This window comes from Zonotrichia albicollis, chromosome 15 (genome assembly GCF_047830755.1).
Source record: "Zonotrichia albicollis isolate bZonAlb1 chromosome 15, bZonAlb1.hap1, whole genome shotgun sequence".
Taxonomy (NCBI): domain Eukaryota; kingdom Metazoa; phylum Chordata; class Aves; order Passeriformes; family Passerellidae; genus Zonotrichia; species Zonotrichia albicollis.
In genome coordinates, this window is record NC_133833.1 from 16,088,101 (window position 1) to 16,106,537 (window position 18,437).

The window sequence follows — 18,437 nt, forward strand, 5'->3', positions numbered from 1 at the left end:
ACGTTGGGTTGAGTTAGGTTGGGTGGGTTTGGGTTGGGTTAGGTAGGGTTAGGTTTGTTTGTTTGTTTCCTTGTTTTTTTGTCAAAAAGTAAAGCTGAATGTGTCTGGAAATCTTTCAAACTCCAAAACACGTAATTATCCAGTAGGGAGAGTACCTCTCATCCATCCCTTGTAGCTATACTTGTAGTCATAGAATCCCAGAAACACAGAATCATAAAATGGTTTGTGTTACAAAGGACCTTAAGGATCCTCTTGTTCCAGCTGCTCTGCCATGGGCAGGGACATCTTCCACCAGGGCAGGTGGCTCAGAGCCCCAGCCAGCCTGACCTTGAGTATTTCATTCAACAAATACAACTTCATGAATGGATGTTTCCCCAAGGTGTTGTTTTCTCTTGGAACCAAAATTGTGGTTTGTGTTTATGGTGAAACTGAAGGCTGTGAATGCAGAGTGAGGAGGGTGAGAGCTCAGTTCTGTGCCAGGCAAATGGGGGGCTCAGTGTGGGTTTGGCAGAGAAATGGTTTGATTTCATACTTGGTGTCAAAGGCAATGCCATTGTTGTTCTGATCCTGGTGTCAGGATCAGACAATGACAGTCCCCCAACAGTAACATTTTCCACAGTAACTGTTCATGGTCAACCATGATTCTTGGCTGGAAGCAGTAATTAATCCTGTGTGAAACCTCCATTATCCATCTGTATCTCTGTTCAATACGGGTTTATAAAGTTTCTTCACAATTGTAATTACACTTTCATTCAGGTCTTTGTTTCCAGGAAAGTTGCAGCTCATTTTCACGTTTGTAATCAGTACTTTTAAATATGAAACAGTAACTGATGTTTTTCATCGCATCCTTATTTCAGTCACTTAAGACTGAATGGTGTGGAGACTATGAGGCAGAAGAGATAAGGGAATCTGTTGTAACATGTCAGAAGACTTACCTTGAGAAAGAGGCTGATTAGAAGCTGTTTGAAATGATGGTTTCATAACTGAGCAAAGTGAGCAGGCCATGCAGTAGAAAGAGTTCCCGAGGAGAGGACTCTTTCTTCAATTTAAGCCGCTCTATTATTGTCCCATCTAAGTCCTCAGGGCCATGCACCCGCAGCTTCTCAGTCACTCCTACGTGCTCTCAGGTATGAGTATTAAGGCCTGCAGTAATGATCTGGAAGACTTCACACTAGGCATGTCTGACTCCGTGTTTTCTTATAATGCTTCCTTGCTTTATTTGATTCGTGGTTTTCTGTTTTGTCCGGACTTTTTGCCTTGTTTTGTTTTCCCTTGATTTACTCAGTATTTGGATATACTTACAATTAACAACAATCCATCTTTGTTTAGTAACAGATGATGGCTAATGTCCCTTGCTCTTGTTGCAGTGGGACTGGAAGGCAGGAGATATGACAGTGACTTTGTTTTCTGTTCCTGTCTGGAGAAGTAGATGAAAATATGATTTCAGGAGAGTTTTCTTCTCTATGAAACTGGGAATGTGATAAAGATGGGGAGGAGGTTCCCCCTAAGCCAATGGTTTGATGAGCCATTCTCAGTTGGATGACTGCTGATCTTTTAGTAAGATTGTTTGTAATTTCTGTGCTCTAGAATCCTTCAGTTCCTTATCATAATGGTGGTGAGCAGACAATTGCACCTCCCTTCTGGGTGTGGCTGCAGTGCATTATCATCTCATGATGGACTTGAGCAGTGAGGAGATGGCTATGAGCAAAACCTTACAGTGGGCCTGGCATGGAAGAAAAAGCAGAGAGGGGAGCTCTGTGTGTGAGGCTGGAGAAGAACTGGGTCATTGCCTTGTCAGAAAGAAAAGAGTAAATGCTATTCTGCTATCCTCGCATAGGGGATGCTTATATTGCGTTAGGCGGATCTGTATCTCCAACTAATATTTCCCAGATAATGAGAGGACAATTGAGGATAATGTGGAAAAGCTGTTGAAATCTTCCCTATGTTATCGGTTATTACTGGTGTTAATGGCCCATAATTTTATTAACGGCCCATGAATTCTATTCTATACTGCACTGCAATGAATATTTCCTTGTCACTGTGGAATGTGACCTGAAACAATGCCCTCAAAGCACCGGCAAACAGATCTCAGATAGTAACGCCTTGCTGTGGAATTAAGCCGGAGCTCCCGCTCTCGGTGTTTGCGGTCGGGGAGAGCCCCCGGGCCGGTGCAGCCGCTGAGCCCCGCCCAAAGCCGGGCCCCCTTGAGCGCGGGCGTGCGGCGGCTGCAGTGTCGCGGCGGCGCCTCCGGGTGTCGCTGTTGGCCGCCGGCGAGCGCCGCTGGAGCCGCCGCCGCCGCAGCGTCCTGCCCCCGCAGGCGGCTCGCTCGCTCGGCGCCGGCCGCAGCGGCAGCGGCACCGACAGCAGCAGCGGCGGCGGCGAGAGGCGGCCCGAGCGGTGTGGGTGGCTTTCAGCGGTGTCTGCTGTGGGCGGCGAGAGCGGCTGGAAGGGAGGCAGGGCAGCGGCAGGAGGCAGGAGCGCGGCGAGCGCAGCGGGCAGAGAATGGCCGTGAGGCGGCGGCAGAGGCTTGGGCCGGGCGGCGGGCGAGCGCTGCTGGCCGCGCTGCTGCTGCTGCTGCTGTGCGTGTGGTGCCGGGCGGCGGCCGAGCGGGTCCGCTACGCCATCGCCGAGGAGCTGGGCAGAGGCTCGCTGGTGGGGCCGCTGGCGCGGGACCTGGGGCTCAGCGCGGACGAGCTGCCGGCGCGCAAGCTGCGGCTGAGCGAGGAGAAGCAATACTTCACGGTGAATGAGGAGAACGGGAACCTGTACGTGAACGAGAGGCTGGACCGAGAGGAGATGTGCGGAGAGTCGGCGACCTGCTCCGTCAGCTTCGAGGCGCTGGTGCACAACCCGCTGAACATTTTTCATGTCGAGGTGTCCATCGAGGACGTAAATGACAATTCCCCGATGTTTAGCAAGGCTGCTCTGGATCTCGAGATTGGTGAATGGACGCTCCCGGGATCTCGTTTTCCTTTGGAGATGGCCCGCGATATGGATGTAAGCAGAAACTCCCTTTTGAGTTACCAGCTAACCAGCAACCCGTCCTTCACATTGGCGATGAAGGAGGCCCCTGGTGGAAAAAACCAACCGGAATTGGTGCTGGAGAGAGCATTGGACAGGGAAAAGCAGAATTTTTTTGAACTCCTGCTGACAGCATTGGACAGCGGGGAGCCTGCGAGGTCTGGGACTGTGCAGGTTCGCATCAACGTGACTGATTTAAACGACAACCCGCCTGTGTTCAGCAAAGGTGTCTACGAGGCGCGAGTGGCAGAGAATTTGCCCGCGGGCTCTCTGGTGCTGCGGGTGCAGGCGACGGATGCGGACGCGGGTGCTAACGGGCGTGTCTTGTATTCCTTCGGCAATGTCCCGGAAAGCATCCGCACGCTGTTCACTATTGATATTGAGAGTGGCGAAGTCAGGACGGCGGGTCCCCTCGATTTCGAGGGACAGAGTAAATACAGCTTTCGGCTGGAGGCGAGGGACGGTGGAGGGCTCAGTGATCACTGCGAAGTGCAGATTGATATCACGGACGAGAATGACAACGCGCCCGAGATCACGGTTCTATCCCTGTCGAGTCCTGTGCCGGAAGATGCCCCGACTGGCACTGTGGTGGCTCTGCTGAAAGTGCGGGACAGAGACTCCGGCGAGAACGGTCAGGTGTCGTGCGAGCTGTCGGGAGAGGCGCCGCTGTCGATCGTGGCGTCGTCGGGCGGCTCGTACAAGGTGGTGACATCGGGCGCGCTGGACCGCGAGCAGGCGTCGGAGCATCGCGTGACGGTGGTGGCCCGGGACCGGGGCAGGCCGGCGCTGTGGAGCAGCCGGGAGCTGGTGCTGGAGGTGTCGGACGTGAACGACAACGCGCCGGTGTTCGAGGAGGCGGCGTACAGCGCGTACGTGGCGGAGAACAACGCGGCGGGCGCGCTGGTGCTGCGCGTGCAGGCGCGGGACGCGGACGCGGGCGCCAACGGGCGCGTGAGCTACTGGCTGGCGGGCGGCAGCGCGGGCGCGGCGGGCGCGGCGCCGCTGGTGTCGGTGGAGGCGCGGAGCGGCGCGCTGTACGCGCAGCGCTCCTTGGACTACGAGCAGTGCCGCGAGTTCACGGTGGCCGTGCGGGCGCAGGACGGCGGCTCGCCGGCGCGCAGCTCCACGGCCACGGTGCGCGTCTTCGTGCTGGACCGCAACGACAACGCGCCCAGGGTGCTCTGGCCCGCGGCGGCGGCGGCCGGAGAGGCTGCGGGAGGGGCGGCGGCTCCGGCTTTCGAGGTGGTTCCGCGCTCGGCCGAGGCCGGCTACCTGGTGGCCAAGGTGGTGGCGGTGGACGCGGACGCGGGGCGCAACGCGTGGCTGTCGTACGAGCTGGTGCAGGCGTCGGAGCCGGCGCTGTTCCGCGTGGGGCTGCACAGCGGCGAGGTGCGCACGGCGCGCGCCGTGGGCGAGCGGGACGCGGCCAAGCAGCGGCTGGTGGCCGTGGTCAAGGACCACGGGCAGCCGGCGCTGTCGGCCACGGCCACGCTGCACGTGGTGCTGGCCGAGAGCTTGCAGGAGGCGCTGCCGGAGCTGAGCGAGCGGCCGGCGGCCGCCGAGGCGGCGGCGGCCGAGCTGCAGTTCTACCTGGTGCTGGCGCTGGCGCTGCTGTCGGCGCTCTTGGTGCTGAGCGTGGCGCTGGCCGTGCTGGCGCGGCTGCGCCGGGCCGGGCCGCCCGCCGTGCTGCGCTGCCTGGGCGCGCAGCGCTTCTCGCTGGCCGGCGCCGCCTTCCCGGCCGACTTCTGCGAGGGCACCTTGCCCTACTCCTACAACCTGTGCGTGCCGCCGCCCGCCCGCGCCGTGCCCGAGGCCGCTTGGCCGCCGCCGCCGCCGGTGCCCATCCTGTCGGCGGAGGAACTTCTGGGCGGCGAGTCCTGCGACAAGCCGAGCATGAAGAGTGAGCTCGCCTTGGGGGAGCAGCCCGCCAATCCCGATGCACCGCAGGTCTGTAAAGCCTGGCGCTTCTTCTGTTTTTTAACATTTTCCTAAAGTCATGTTTGTTCCCCAGGTATTCTGTGCATGGTGTGGGTATTCGTCATCTCTATCTCCGCCTAGGAGCGGAAGTTTTTCATTTTTTCTCTGTTATAGCTTTAGCTGACAGGCTTTGATTATTGCTCTCCTTTCGGCTAGTAGCAGCGTTTCTCAGTGTTTTTTCTTTTTTTCCCGGAGTCGTGTTTATGTGAGTTGCAGTCTCGTCTCCGTGACGGACTGAGTTAATGAACGTGCTGTCTCCTGTTCACTGAGAGCAGGAAGCTCTTGGTTCTGCCTCGGTCACAGTTTCAGCTTCAGGAGCGACATTTTGTCTTCAACTCCCGCACTAAATATATTTGAATGTGTTAGCAATATGGAAAGTAGGTTCGTTTTGAACGCAGATTCGTATTCTGTGGTAGCAGAAAGGCTGATTCTGCATGACAGGGTCGAGGAAAAATACAACAGTACTGACATCTGGTGTTAGAGATACCTCTTTCCAGACTGATTTGTTCAGAAAATATGTACTTGGAACTCGTGCATAGCTTTAACCAAACACGTTCGTTAAACTGTCTTTTGTCCCTTTTTAAATTTCGAAAGGATACGAATGTGGAAAGTTCCGTTCAATTATTTTTTCTGAGTGAAAGTAGGGATTGTATCTCGTTTATGGAGGGAATGCAGTAGTGAGTGGGGCTAGATGGCTTCGTTTATGCATCCTGGCTGGCAGTTCTCTCTGTTTTGCTCTTCATGATCTTTTTTTCCGTACTGAGAGTGCTGAAAGAGTTCTGCTTCAGAGATTTTTTTTTCTATCCTCTTTGCACAAAGATGTTATGGGTTTAAGTAGAAGTCCAGTATATTGAGAACAGCAAATGTTAGCAATTCTGTTTACATAAGAGGTATGGAGGGGATCCCATATCAGGGAAATTGGCCAGAGGAAGGTTTAGGCACTTGAATCAAGCCCTTTTGCACATAGATTAGTGGTCAGCAAAGTTTCAAGTGTTCTACTTTTGTTCTACGGTCCCGTAATTATTTTCTTGAACACATAGCCTACGAACGTCATTAAGAGATACTTAGACGAATAGTTTATTAACGAGCGTTAGTGATTCAAACATTCATTTCTGAAAAAAAAGCAAAGCTACAATGATTTGATTAAATGTAAATCTGTATAAACAAAGAAAACTCTAAGTGTACCTTCAGTAAGGATTTCAAATGTTTTCAGTCCTGACCCTTTACTGTGCGAGTTTCAGCTACGCCCTTATTTGTACCCATAACTGAATCCTGTAACAATTAGCTCCCAGACTTCAAGAAGCATGCAATTGCTCTCGTTCCCGCTTGTGTTAATAAACCTGATAGATCTGTTTCTTCGGGACATGCAATCTTCCCATTTTCTCTCTGCGAGGCTCTTGTTGAAGATGCTTTTGAACAAAAAGGATAAGATTAACTGTAAGCTACAGGGGAAAATATGTATTTTAATTCACATGTAATGACATTGGAAAGTAATGAGTTTCCCCTGATAGTAAAGAACCACTCCCACAGAATGCCTCTGCCTTCCTCCTGGTGGTGATACCCTGGAGGATGAAAGCAGAGATGGGCTGGAGAAATGCGGAGGCAGGAGACCGCCGCTGGACGAAAAGCTACATCTCGGTGGCGACCGTGCCCTGTATGGAGCGAGGCAGGGCGGGCAGCGCTGGGCAGCGCTCGGTGCCTGCAGTGCCGGGAGGAGGCTGCGGGCGCCGCTGTTGACCGAGAGGAGCGAGAGGAAGCTCGGAGCGCTACCGGCAGCCCCGCCCGCTGCGGATCGGTTCACTGGGTCGCTCGCTCCCCGTGTGAACCTGCGGTCCCCGATTGTCCCTGCGGTGCTGGTCCATTCTGGAGCCAGGCGGAGGCACCGGCAGCTGCGGACGGCTAAGAACCTGAGAACATTGAGTGGCAGCGGGATTGGATCGGCGGTGCTGCGGTTCGGCAGCGGAGATGTGCGCGGCGGGGAGGCGCTGGGGCCGGCGGCAGCGAGCTCTGCTCTGGGCCGTGCTGCTGGCGGCGTGGGGGGCTGCGTGGGGGCAGCTGCGCTACTCGGTGCCCGAGGAGATGCCCAAGGGCTCGTTCGTGGGCGACGTGGCCAAGGACCTGGGGCTGCAGCTGCCGGAGATCCGAGACCGCGGTGTCCGAGTGGTCTCTAAAGGTAGGACGCAGAATTTTGCTCTGCACCAGAAGACGGGACATTTAGTGACGGCGGAGAGGATCGACAGAGAGCAGCTGTGCGAGCGTGTGCAACAATGCGTGCTGCGCTGTGAGCTGATAGTGGAGGGACAGATGAAGGTTTATGGGATCCAAGTGGAAATCATGGACATTAACGACAATGCGCCCAGCTTCAGAGAGGCAGACAAAAAATTGAGACTGAGCGAGACGACAGCCCCGGGGTCTCGATTTCCCCTGCCAGATGCTCATGATCCTGACTCGGGCCGGAATTCGCTGCAGAGCTACGAGCTGAGCGGTGACGAGCACTTCTCGCTGGCCGTGCAGGCGGGCCCCGGCGGCGATCAGCGTCCCGAGCTGGTGCTGGCGAAGGCGCTGGACCGGGAGGAGGCGGCGTTTCACGAGCTGGTGCTGAGGGCGATGGACGGCGGCTATCCGGCACGGACGGGCACGGCTCGGATCCGTGTGATCGTGGTGGATGCGAACGACAACGCGCCCGTGTTCAGCCAGGCGGAGTACACGGTGCGTGTGCCCGAGGACGTGCCAGTGGGCTCCACCCTCGTCACTGTCACTGCCACGGACGCCGACGAGGGGCTGAATGGTCACGTGAACTACTTGTTCAAAAAAATCACGGGGAAAGCCTCACAGATTTTCCAGTTGGACCGCGACACTGGAGCGATCACGCTACTGCAGAGCCTGGACTTTGAGGAAGGCGATTTCTACGAACTGGAGGTGCAGGCACATGACGGGGGAGACCTTTCCGACGCGGCCAAAGTTATAGTTACCGTAACAGATGTGAATGACAACGCCCCAGAACTCACAGTGTCGTCGGCGTTAAGTGAGATCTCGGAGGATGCACCGGCAGGGACGGTGGTTGCCCTGCTGCACGTGCAGGACCGGGACTCTGGAACCAATGGCGAAGTGCGCTGCTCCCTGGATGGAGGACCCCCTTTCCGCCTGGAGAAATCTTTTGAGGATTACTACCGCGTTCTGACAGCGAAGGAACTGGACCGGGAGCAGGTGTCGGAGTACAACGTGACGGTGCGGGCGGCCGACGGCGGGTCGCCGTCGCTGCAGAGCAGCGCGGTGCTGGCGCTGCGGGTGCTGGACGTGAACGACAACGCGCCGGTGTTCGCGGAGGAGCGCTACAGCGCGCGGCTGGCGGAGAACAACGCGGCGGGCGCGCTGGTGCTGAGGGTGCGCGCCACGGACGCGGACTGGGGGCAGAACGCGCGCGTGCGCTACCGGCTGGCGGAGGGGCGGGTGCGGGGCGCGCCGCTGTCGTCGTACGTGTCGGTGCAGGCGGAGACGGGCGCGCTGTACGCGCTGCGCTCCTTGGACTACGAGCAGCTGCGCGAGCTGCAGCTGTGCGTGCGGGCGGAGGACGGCGGCGCGCCGGCGCTGAGCAGCAACGTGTCGGTGCGGCTGCAGATCGTGGACGAGAACGACAACGCGCCGCAGGTGCTGTACCCGCCGGCGGCCGCTGCGGCGGCGGCGTGGTCGGGCGTGGAGCTGGCGCCGCGGCGGTCGGAGGCCGGCGCGCTGGTGGCCAAGGTGGTGGCGGTGGACGCGGACGCGGGGCAGAACGCGTGGCTGTCGTACGAGCTGGCCAAGGCCACGGAGCCGGGGCTGTTCCGCGTGGGGCTGCACAGCGGCGAGGTGCGCACGGCGCGCTCGCCGCTGGCCCGCGACGCGGCGCGCCACAGCCTGGTGGTGCTGGTGCGGGACCACGGGCGGCCGGCGCTGTCGGCCACGGCCACGCTGAGCGTGGTGCTGGCCGAGAGCGTGGCCGAGCTGCTGGCCGAGCTGGGCAGCGCGGCGCACGAGGCGGCGGCGCCGGGCGAGCCGGCCGCCAGCCTGACGCGCTGGCTCGTGCTGGCCGTGGCCGCCGTCTCGTGCCTCTTCGTGGCCTTCCTGCTGCTGCTGCTGGCGCTGCGCCTGCGCCGCTGCCACCGCCAGCAGCTGCTGCCGCCGGACAGCGGCGCCTTGCGCGGCGTGCCCGTCTCGCACTTCGTGGGCATCGACGGCGTGCGCGCCTTCCTGCAGTCCTACTCGCACGACGTGTCGCTCACGGCCGACTCGCGCAAGAGCCACTTGCGCTTCTCGGCCGCCAGCTGCTGCGACACCCTCCCGGCCCGCCCGCCGCCCGACGAGCCCGCGCCGCTGCTCGGCCACGACGACCCGGCCGCCGCCCTCTCCGTAGATCCTTCCCCTCCCTCGGTGAGTTCCTCTGTCCAGATTTTCTCCTCGACGTATTCTCCTGAGACTGCCGTGACCTTTCCCCTGCCGTGTGTTCTATCTTTTCATAGGACACTTTGTCTTAAAGCATGGTAAGGGTTCCATTGGTGTAGTTCTGAGGTTTTTTTGCCTATCGCTGTCAGTAGAAGGAAGGAGTGATAAGGGTGCTGTTGGCATGTTGTAGATGAGGCCGGAATTTGGGCATTTGATCCTTTTCCAGGTACTGTTTCCACTATATCAACTGGGCCGTGTAGAATCTGTGTTCCGGGTAGCGTTAGCTCTTCTGAACGGGTGGATCATGGTATTAGGAAATAACACTTTTTAGATGGTGTATGTGTCTTCCCAACAGCAAGTGTGCTTTAAGAGGTAGAATGTGTCTTGAAGAAAATGCTGATGGGTTTGTGCGGAACCGCTGTACGTGTTGTTCTCAGCCTTTATTGCTCTCCTTTATCGCTATGATACATACTGAAGGTAGCAGGAAAAGTGTTTGTTTCATCGGTGCTTTAGTTTTTGTCTCCAAGAGAGGATTGGACCAGGCAACAAGTGGTCCTTGATGATGTTCGTCTGTCTGTTGTAGGCATGAAGAATCATCTTGAAGTTGTGATTCTTTGAAAAGGCTGTTTGTGGCTGCATGTGGAGGACGAAATGGCAGAACTGCTTTAGTTTTGTATTGGTTTGTAAGGTAGAGCTATGTCAGATGGAGCTGGATGAGCCTTGGTTAGAAAATATTTAGCATGGCAAGGGAATTGCCTGGATGGGAAGGGAGAGAATCAAGGTGCAGTGAGAGATAGAAGGTGGGCATAATTTCCTGTGAGCAGATATTCACTGAGTCAGTGTCTCTTGGAAAATTGCTCGGCTTTTCCTTTGAGACCTATGAAGTGTCTTAACAGAACTCCAGTGAGCAGCAAATATAGCTTCTATAGCACAGAGATGAACTGATGGCTGTGCGCAATTGGTGCTGGGAAGAAAAATGGTCTGGGCAACTGGGCCCCCACTGTCACATGTTTTTAAATGATCTGGCTGAAAGGACAGCATGGATGGTGTGAAGGGCTGGAAATCTGAGTGCTGTGGGCTGTGTGTGAATGTCTGCTGAAAGACTCAGGGGAATGTTTTCCTCCATTCTCTGTCCACTTCCCGTGTATACGATGAAGCAATGTGACGTCCTTCTTTCCCAAGTAATTGTTTAGGAGATCTGTATTCCAGCTGCATGGAGAACCCTGGCAGGTTCTTAATAAGTATTTGTTTGTCATGATAATGGTGTCACTGCAAAGCTTAATTTTGTACTTTTGGGGTATGGGAATTGCAAGCTGTGTATTCACTGCCTATAAAGGGCATCATCAGTCATCTACTGTGAATTATATAACCCAGAAAAGAGTTGTGAGCTCTTCAGTTCTTCAGGTGTTAACTTTCTGTCTCATTCTTCTGATCATCTGAAGAAGATTCTTTCATGTTTATAGGTGAAAAGAGAGAGTTCCATAGATATGTTTCTTGAAAATGTCTCTGTAATAAATGCTTCTTCTTTTCCCACGGCTAGGGTGAGATGTCAAATATTAGCATGAGTAGTATGTAGATAATGTCTGAGCGGCTTTCCTCTTGCTGGAGTCTCTCTGCATTCTGAAGATCTGTGGAAACCATGGGAGCTGTGAAGGGTTAGGAGGGAGTGTTGTGGGTGTGGTTTGTGAGGAGGTGCTGGTGGAGACATGGCCTGTGGTGTTTTGTGGATCCAAGGGCTATTGCTGGCCTTCTGAAAATGAGTCAGGAGGAGCCTTATGATTTCCAATTGTGTGGTTTGGACTGAAATGGCCTAGTTTGGGTTCCATATTCCTTTGCATCAGAGTGGAAGTCACACATGCTTGAGGAGTGCATATGCTGAAGAATGGTGATGTTGCCTTTGAGGTGATTCTTGGATGTGTGTGTCTTTGACAGAGCTGGCAATAATTTATGGCCTGTGTGACAATTCCCTCTTGTTTACCAAATGAGGATGAGCAGAATAATGTTAGTTGTGATGCTTGGGCTCTGAGAAGCTCTGCACACAACTTTTCTTCTGTAATTTCTATATGCAAAATCTGCTTCCATCTTATGTTTGGCCAGAGAGAAGAAGTCTGTGTATGCAGAGACAGGGCTGGTGCTGATGTTCACTGTGATACAGTTCAAAATGAATGAATGAATTGTGTCCAGTTCTGTTTGTCCTGGTGTTTAGATGAGGCTCCCAGCTGTGGTTCTAAGATTTTTGTTCTTCTTACTATCCAAGGAAATGACAGCCTGGGGCCCGTGTAGTGACTCTTGTTTGAGGCCCCTGTGTATTGCTTACAGTTGAGTTTGCTGGGCTGTGTATATGCTGCAATTGACCCAATTTGTGAGGCCATGATTGATACTCTTCTGGTGTTTTCCCATTCTTGTCTTGGTTCACTTCAGTTCCTGTGGATAATTTGTTTGGGTTGAGTTTGTTTGGGTTGTTTATTTGTTTGCTTGTTTTTTTTGTCAAGGAGTAATGCTGGATGTATCTGGGAATCCTGCAAACTGCAAACATATAATTATCCAGTAGGGAGAATATCTCTTAGCCATTCTTAGTAGCTGTACTTGTAGTAATAGAATCCCAGGACCACCACATGAGAGAATGGTTTGTGTTGCAAAGGACCTTAAGGATCCTCTTGTTCCAGCTGCTCTGCCATGGGCAGGGGCATCTTCCACCAGAGCAGGCGGCTCAGAGCCCCAGCCAACTTGGCCTTGAATATTTCATTCAAGAAATACAACTTCATGAATGGATGTTTCCCCAAGGTGTTGTTTTCTCTGTGGCAACCATGGAACCAAAATTGTGGTTGGTGTTGATGGTGAAACTGAAGGCTGTGAATGCAGAGTGAGGAGGGTGAGAGCTCAGTTCTGTGCCAGGCAAATGGGGGACTCAGTGTGGGTTTGGCAGAGAAATGGTTTGATTTTATGCTTGGTGCCAAAGGCAGTGCCATTGCTGTTCTGATCCTGGTGTCTCTGTCATGAAAGACAATGACAGCCCTGCAAGAGTAACATTTTCCACAGGAGCTGGTCATGCAGAACCATAATTCTTGGCTTGATGAGCTAATGAATGCTCTGTGAAACCTCCAAAATCTCTATTTCTAGGCTACATATTAATATAGAGTTACTTCAGAAGTGTAATTGCACTCCCACTCAGGCCTTTGTTTCCCAGAAGATTGCAGCTCATTTTCACAATTCTGGTCAGTACTTTTAAATATGAAACAGTGAGTGATGTTTTTCATCACATCCTTACTTCAGTCGCTTCAGACTGAGCGCTGTGTGGGGAATAAGAAATAGAATTATAAGGGAATAAGAAATAGAATTATAAGAAAATCTGTTGTAAATTGTTATAAGATTTACCTTAAGAATTAGGCTGATGAGAAGCTTTTTAAGATGATGGTTTCATAACTGTGCAAATGATGGTTTCATAACTTTGCGGCCAAGCAAGGTGAGCAGGCCATGCAGTAGAATGAGTTGCTGAGGAGAGGACTAATTCTGTAAATAACCCCCTTCACCTGCTGTGCTGTGCATGTCAGGGCCACACTTGCCCCTTGAGACCTCAGGGACTTCACGGTGCTCTCAGGGATGAATTTTAAGGCCTGCAATAAAGGTCTGGAAGAATTCACTGTGAGCATCTCTGACTCATTTTACTCTTGTAATGCTTCCTTCCATGATCTGATTCATGTTTTTGGGTTTCCTTGCAGGTTTTTTCCTTTGTTTTGTTTTCACTTGATTTACACAATATGTGGGTATACTTCCAATTAGCAACGCCTTTATTTTGTAACATATGATGTGCCAATGACTCCTGCTCTAGTTGCTGTGGGAGAGAAAGGTAGGAGATATGAGAGTGACTTTTTATGTGTTCTTGTTGGGAGAAATAGATGTAAATATTACTTCAGTAGACTTTGCCTCTGTGTGGAACAGAGCGTGTGATAAGGACAGGGAGAAGATTCCATCAAAGCCAATGGTTTCGTGAGCCATTCTCCTTTGGATGACTGCTGATCTATGAGTATGGTTTTTTATCATTTGTGTGCCCTAGAATCCTTCAGTTCCTTATCAATGGTGGTGAGCAGACAATTGTCCCTCCCTTCTGGGTGTGGCTGCAGTGCATTATCATCTCATGAGAGATTTGAGCCATGAGGAGATGGCCAGAAGCAAAACCTCACAGTGTCCTGGCATGGAAGAAAAAGCAGAGAGGGGAGCTCTGTGTGTGAGGCTGGAGAAGAACTGGGTCATTGCCTTGCTTGTCACATGTCACAGATAACACCAGGCTGTGCCTGATGGAGTCCAGTGGGATTTGAGTTGCTTCTGTAGAGCAAGGCAGACCTACAAAATGTTATTGCATCTGTCCATTTCCATGTGTTTGTGACTCTTGCATTGCTTGTTGTCATGAGCTCAGGCTCAGGGTGTCTGATCTCATGTGGAAGGTCTCCTCTGTGCCAGCTGCCCGAGTGCAGGTGCAGTTCCCACACACAGCTGGGATGTTTCCAGCTGCACAGAGGAAGGGTTTCACAAGCACTCCTGGTGTGCTCAGCCAGGAACATTTTGTCTGTGGTGTAATCATGCAGGATCATCTCTGCTGCAGCTGTCCAAGTGCAGAGTGACCACCCAGCCCAGCCAAGGTTTCCATGGACAGAGCAGGGCCCAGAGGGAGAAGGTGTGCAGTGTCCCCCAGGCCATCACCCAGAGGAACCTGCTGGGCAATCACCTGGAGGCTGTCAAATGGCTGAGGGACAGGCTGGAGAGTCCCCTGCAGAGAGTTCCAGACAGTGGCTCCATGTCCAGGTGCAAAGCAGTGACTTGTGCTGTCCCTCCAGGCCCTGACTGGGCCCAGTTCTGTTCAGCACCTGCATGGCCAGTGGGATTGAGGCACCTTCAGGCAATTTGCAGCTGACACCGATTGGAGCTGATTCACTGCAGGGCAGAGATGGCAGCCAGGGATGGGCTGGAGAAGTGGCCCCGTGCAACCATCATGAAATGGATCAAAGTGCAAGGTCCTGCAGCTGGGCTGGGGCAATCCCCAGTTTACAGAGAGAGTGGGGGATAGGGAAGAGCTTTGCAGAGAAGTGCTTTGGGTTATTGCTGGGTGATGAGGTGGGCCATGAGGTGCCCATGGGCACCTGCTGCTGGAATTGTGTCCTGCACTGCATAACAAGCACTCTGTCTGGCAGGTTTGAGTCATGTCCTTCCTCTGAACTCTTTTTATGAGAGCACAGACTGTATGTAGATCTTGGGCCAATATCCCAATGTGCATGCTAGAGTTCCCAGAAGGATCATGGAAGTGGCCTGAGGGCTGTCTGCAGTGCGGAAGGACTGAAGGATTTTTTGGACTTCCAGCATAGATTGATGATCCCTCTGTGTAGACTTTTCAGTCTTTTTCAGTGTATCAGTTTATGAATTAGCCTCTAGGAAATATGGGCAGATTTCCTTTAAGCACAGCCTGTGGTCATAGAACAGCAGACAAGTGTTTTTAACTAGGAGAAGGGAGGTTTGGATTTGGAGAAAGGTTTACAGTGTGGGTTGTAAGAAAAGAGAAAATATTGCCCAGAGAAATTTTGGATATGCGTCCAGTGTTCAAGTCTAGCAGAAAATATTCCTGGTTATGGCAGAGGTGTGGATTAAATGGCCTTTGAAGAATCCTTCATACTGCAAACATTGTTTGGGTCTATGAAGGACTCAACATTTCTTTGTAGTTTTCATTGTCAGGTGCTCAGATATGGAGACAGAGATGAAGCAAGTTTAATGAGTCAGAAAGAAAAGGGTAAATGTTTTCTGCCGTCTTGGGATAGGGGATGCTTACATTGCTTAGGCTGATCTATACTCAAATTAATTCGCCTCAATTAATGAATAACATAATGAATAATCATTTAAGACATGTGACAAAGTGCGAAAAAGCTCTAGAAATCTTCCCAGTATTATTGTTTTTTGCTGCAGTAGATGGCCCATGATTTTATTAAGAGCAGCTGAATTCCATTTTTTCCTGCTCTGCCATAAATATTTCCTTCTGACTGTTCACTGTGACTGAAAAGAATGCCTATAAGCACCTGCCAGCACATCTCAGATAGAAACGCCTTGGGGTGGAATTAAGCAGGAGCTCCCGCTCTTGGTGTTTTTGGTCGGGGAGAGCCCCCGGGGCCGGTGCAGCCGCTGAGCCCCGCCCAAAGCCGGGCCCCCTTGAGCGCGGCCGTGCGGCGGCTGCAGTGTCGCGGCGGCGCCTCCGGGTGTCGCTGTTGGCCGCCGGCGAGCGCCGCTGGAGCCGCCGCCGCCGCAGCGTCCTGCCCCCGCAGGCTGCTCGCTCGCCCGGCGCCGGCCGCAGCGGCAGCGACAGCAGCAGCGGCGGCGGCGAGAGGCGGCCCGAGCGGTGTGGGTGGCTTTCAGCGGTGTCTGTTGTGGGCGGCGAGAGCGGCTGGAAGGGAGGCAGGGCAGCGGCAGGAGGCAGGAGCGCGGCGAGCGCAGCGGGCAGAGAATGGCGCTGAGGCGGCGGCAGAGGCTTGGGCCGGGCGGCGGGCGAGCGCTGCTGGCCGCGCTGCTGCTGCTGCTGCTGTGCGTGTGGTGCCGGGCGGCGGCCGAGCGGGTCCGCTACGCCATCGCCGAGGAGCTGGGCAGAGGCTCGCTGGTGGGGCCGCTGGCGCGGGACCTGGGGCTCAGCGCGGACGAGCTGCCGGCGCGCAAGCTGCAGGTGGCGTCTGCCGGCAGGAAGCAGCTGAAATACTTCACGGTGAATGAGGAGAACGGGAACCTGTACGTGAACGAGAGGCTGGACCGGGAGGAGATGTGCGGCGAGTCGGCGACCTGCACTGTCAGCTTCGAGGCGCTGGTGCACAACCCGCTGAACATTTTCCACGTTGAGGTGGCGATCGAGGACGTGAATGACAACTCCCCTACCTTCAGCAAGCCTATTCTGGACCTCGAGATTGGTGAATGGACTCTTCCCGGTGCTCGTTTTCCGGTGGAGATGGCCCAAGACGCAGACGCAGGAAGCAACTCGCTGCTGACTTACGAGCTCACCAGCAGCCCGACGTTCTCACTGTTCATGCAGGAAAAGCCGGGGGGAAGCAAGCAGCCGGAATTAGTCCTGGAGAGTATGTTGGATCGGGAGAAGCAAAGTTCCTTTGAGCTGGTGATGGTGGCTGTAGATGGCGGAGATCCTGCGAGGTCCGGGACTGTCCAGGTTCGCATCAACGTGACAGATGCCAATGACAATCCGCCCGTTTTCAGCAAAAAACTCTACGAGGCGAGAATTGCCGAGAATCTGCCAGTGGAGTCGGTGGTGCTGCAGGTACGGGCGACGGATGCTGACGCAGGAAATAATGGGCGAGTGTTCTACTCCTTTGGCAGAGTCCCGGACTCCGTCAGGGCGTTGTTCACTGTCGACAGCGAGAGCGGGGAAGTGAGGACAGCGGGCCCCCTCGATTTCGAGGAGAAGAGTAGATACATCTTCGGCTTGGAGGCGAGAGATGGCGGCGGGCTCACGAGTCACTGCGAAGTGCAGATCGACATCACCGACGAGAATGACAACGCGCCTGAGATCACCATTCTGTCACTGTCGAGCCCAGTGCCCGAGGACGCGCCAGTGGGCACCGTAGTGGCTCTGCTGAAAGTGCAAGACCTGGACTCGGGCGAGAACGGTCAGGTGTCGTGTGAGCTGTCGGGAGAGGCGCCGCTGTCGATCGTGTCGTCCCCCGGTGGTTCGTACAAGGTGATGACATCGGGCGCGCTGGACCGCGAGCAGGCGTCGGAGCATCGCGTGACGGTGGTGGCCCGGGACCGGGGCAGGCCGGCGCTGTGGAGCAGCCGGGAGCTGGTGCTGGAGGTGTCGGACGTGAACGACAACGCGCCGGTGTTCGAGGAGGCGGCGTACAGCGCGTACGTGGCGGAGAACAACGCGGCGGGCGCGCTGGTGCTGCGCGTGCAGGCGCGGGACGCGGACGCGGGCGCCAACGGGCGCGTGAGCTACTGGCTGGCGGGCGGCAGCGCGGGCGCGGCGGGCGCGGCGCCGCTGGTGTCGGTGGAGGCGCGGAGCGGCGCGCTGTACGCGCAGCGCTCCTTGGACTACGAGCAGTGCCGCGAGTTCACGGTGGCCGTGCGGGCGCAGGACGGCGGCTCGCCGGCGCGCAGCTCCACGGCCACGGTGCGCGTCTTCGTGCTGGACCGCAACGACAACGCGCCCAGGGTGCTCTGGCCCGCGGCGGCGGCGGCGGGAGAGGCTGCGGGAGGGGCGGCGGCGCCGCCTTTCGAGGTGGTTCCGCGCTCGGCCGAGGCCGGCTATCTGGTGGCCAAGGTGGTGGCGGTGGACGCGGACGCGGGGCGCAACGCGTGGCTGTCGTACGAGCTGGTGCAGGCGTCGGAGCCGGCGCTGTTCCGCGTGGGGCTGCACAGCGGCGAGGTGCGCACGGCGCGCGCCGTGGGCGAGCGGGACGCGGCCAAGCAGCGGCTGGTGGCCGTGGTCAAGGACCACGGGCAGCCGGCGCTGTCGGCCACGGCCACGCTGCACGTGGTGCTGGCCGAGAGCTTGCAGGAGGCGCTGCCGGAGCTGAGCGAGCGGCCGGCGGCCGCCGAGGCGGCGGCGGCGGCGGCCGAGCTGCAGTTCTACCTGGTGCTGGCGCTGGCGCTGCTGTCGGCGCTCTTGGTGCTGAGCGTGGCGCTGGCCGTGCTGGCGCGGCTGCGCCGGGCCGGGCCGCCCGCCGTGCTGCGCTGCCTGGGCGCGCAGCGCTTCTCGCTGGCCGGCGCCGCCTTCCCGGCCGACTTCTGCGAGGGCACCTTGCCCTACTCCTACAACCTGTGCGTGCCGCCGCCCGCCCGCGCCGTGCCCGAGGCCGCTTGGCCGCCGCCGCCTCCGGTGCCCGTCCTGTCGGCGGAGGAGCTTCTGGGCGGCGATGCCTGCGACAAGCCGAACCTGAGCAGTGACCTCGTCGAGGGAGAGGCTCCTGGCAAGCCCGATGCACCGCAGGTCTGTGAACCGTCAGCTGCTTCTTTTTTTTTCAAGTTCCCAGAATGTCATCATT

The 18,437-nt window shown here is 55.6% G+C and overlaps 2 protein-coding genes across 2 annotated transcripts; both read left to right on the top strand.

The window, feature by feature from the left end:
* Nucleotides 1-1,087: 1,087 nt before the first annotated feature.
* On the top strand, nucleotides 1,088-6,735 carry LOC141730981 (protocadherin gamma-B5-like). Its single transcript, XM_074552480.1, has 3 exons — nucleotides 1,088-1,127; nucleotides 2,210-4,968; nucleotides 6,529-6,735. Exons 1-3 carry the CDS (start codon nucleotides 1,088-1,090, stop codon nucleotides 6,733-6,735), a joined length of 3,006 nt encoding a protein of 1,001 aa, XP_074408581.1.
* LOC141730925 (protocadherin gamma-A10-like) lies at nucleotides 5,036-15,899 on the top strand. The gene has a single exon (XM_074552211.1). The coding sequence runs from the start codon at nucleotides 6,964-6,966 to the stop codon at nucleotides 9,517-9,519; it is 2,556 nt and encodes an 851-aa protein (XP_074408312.1). The 5' UTR covers nucleotides 5,036-6,963; the 3' UTR covers nucleotides 9,520-15,899.
* Nucleotides 15,900-18,437: the final 2,538 nt, after the last annotated feature.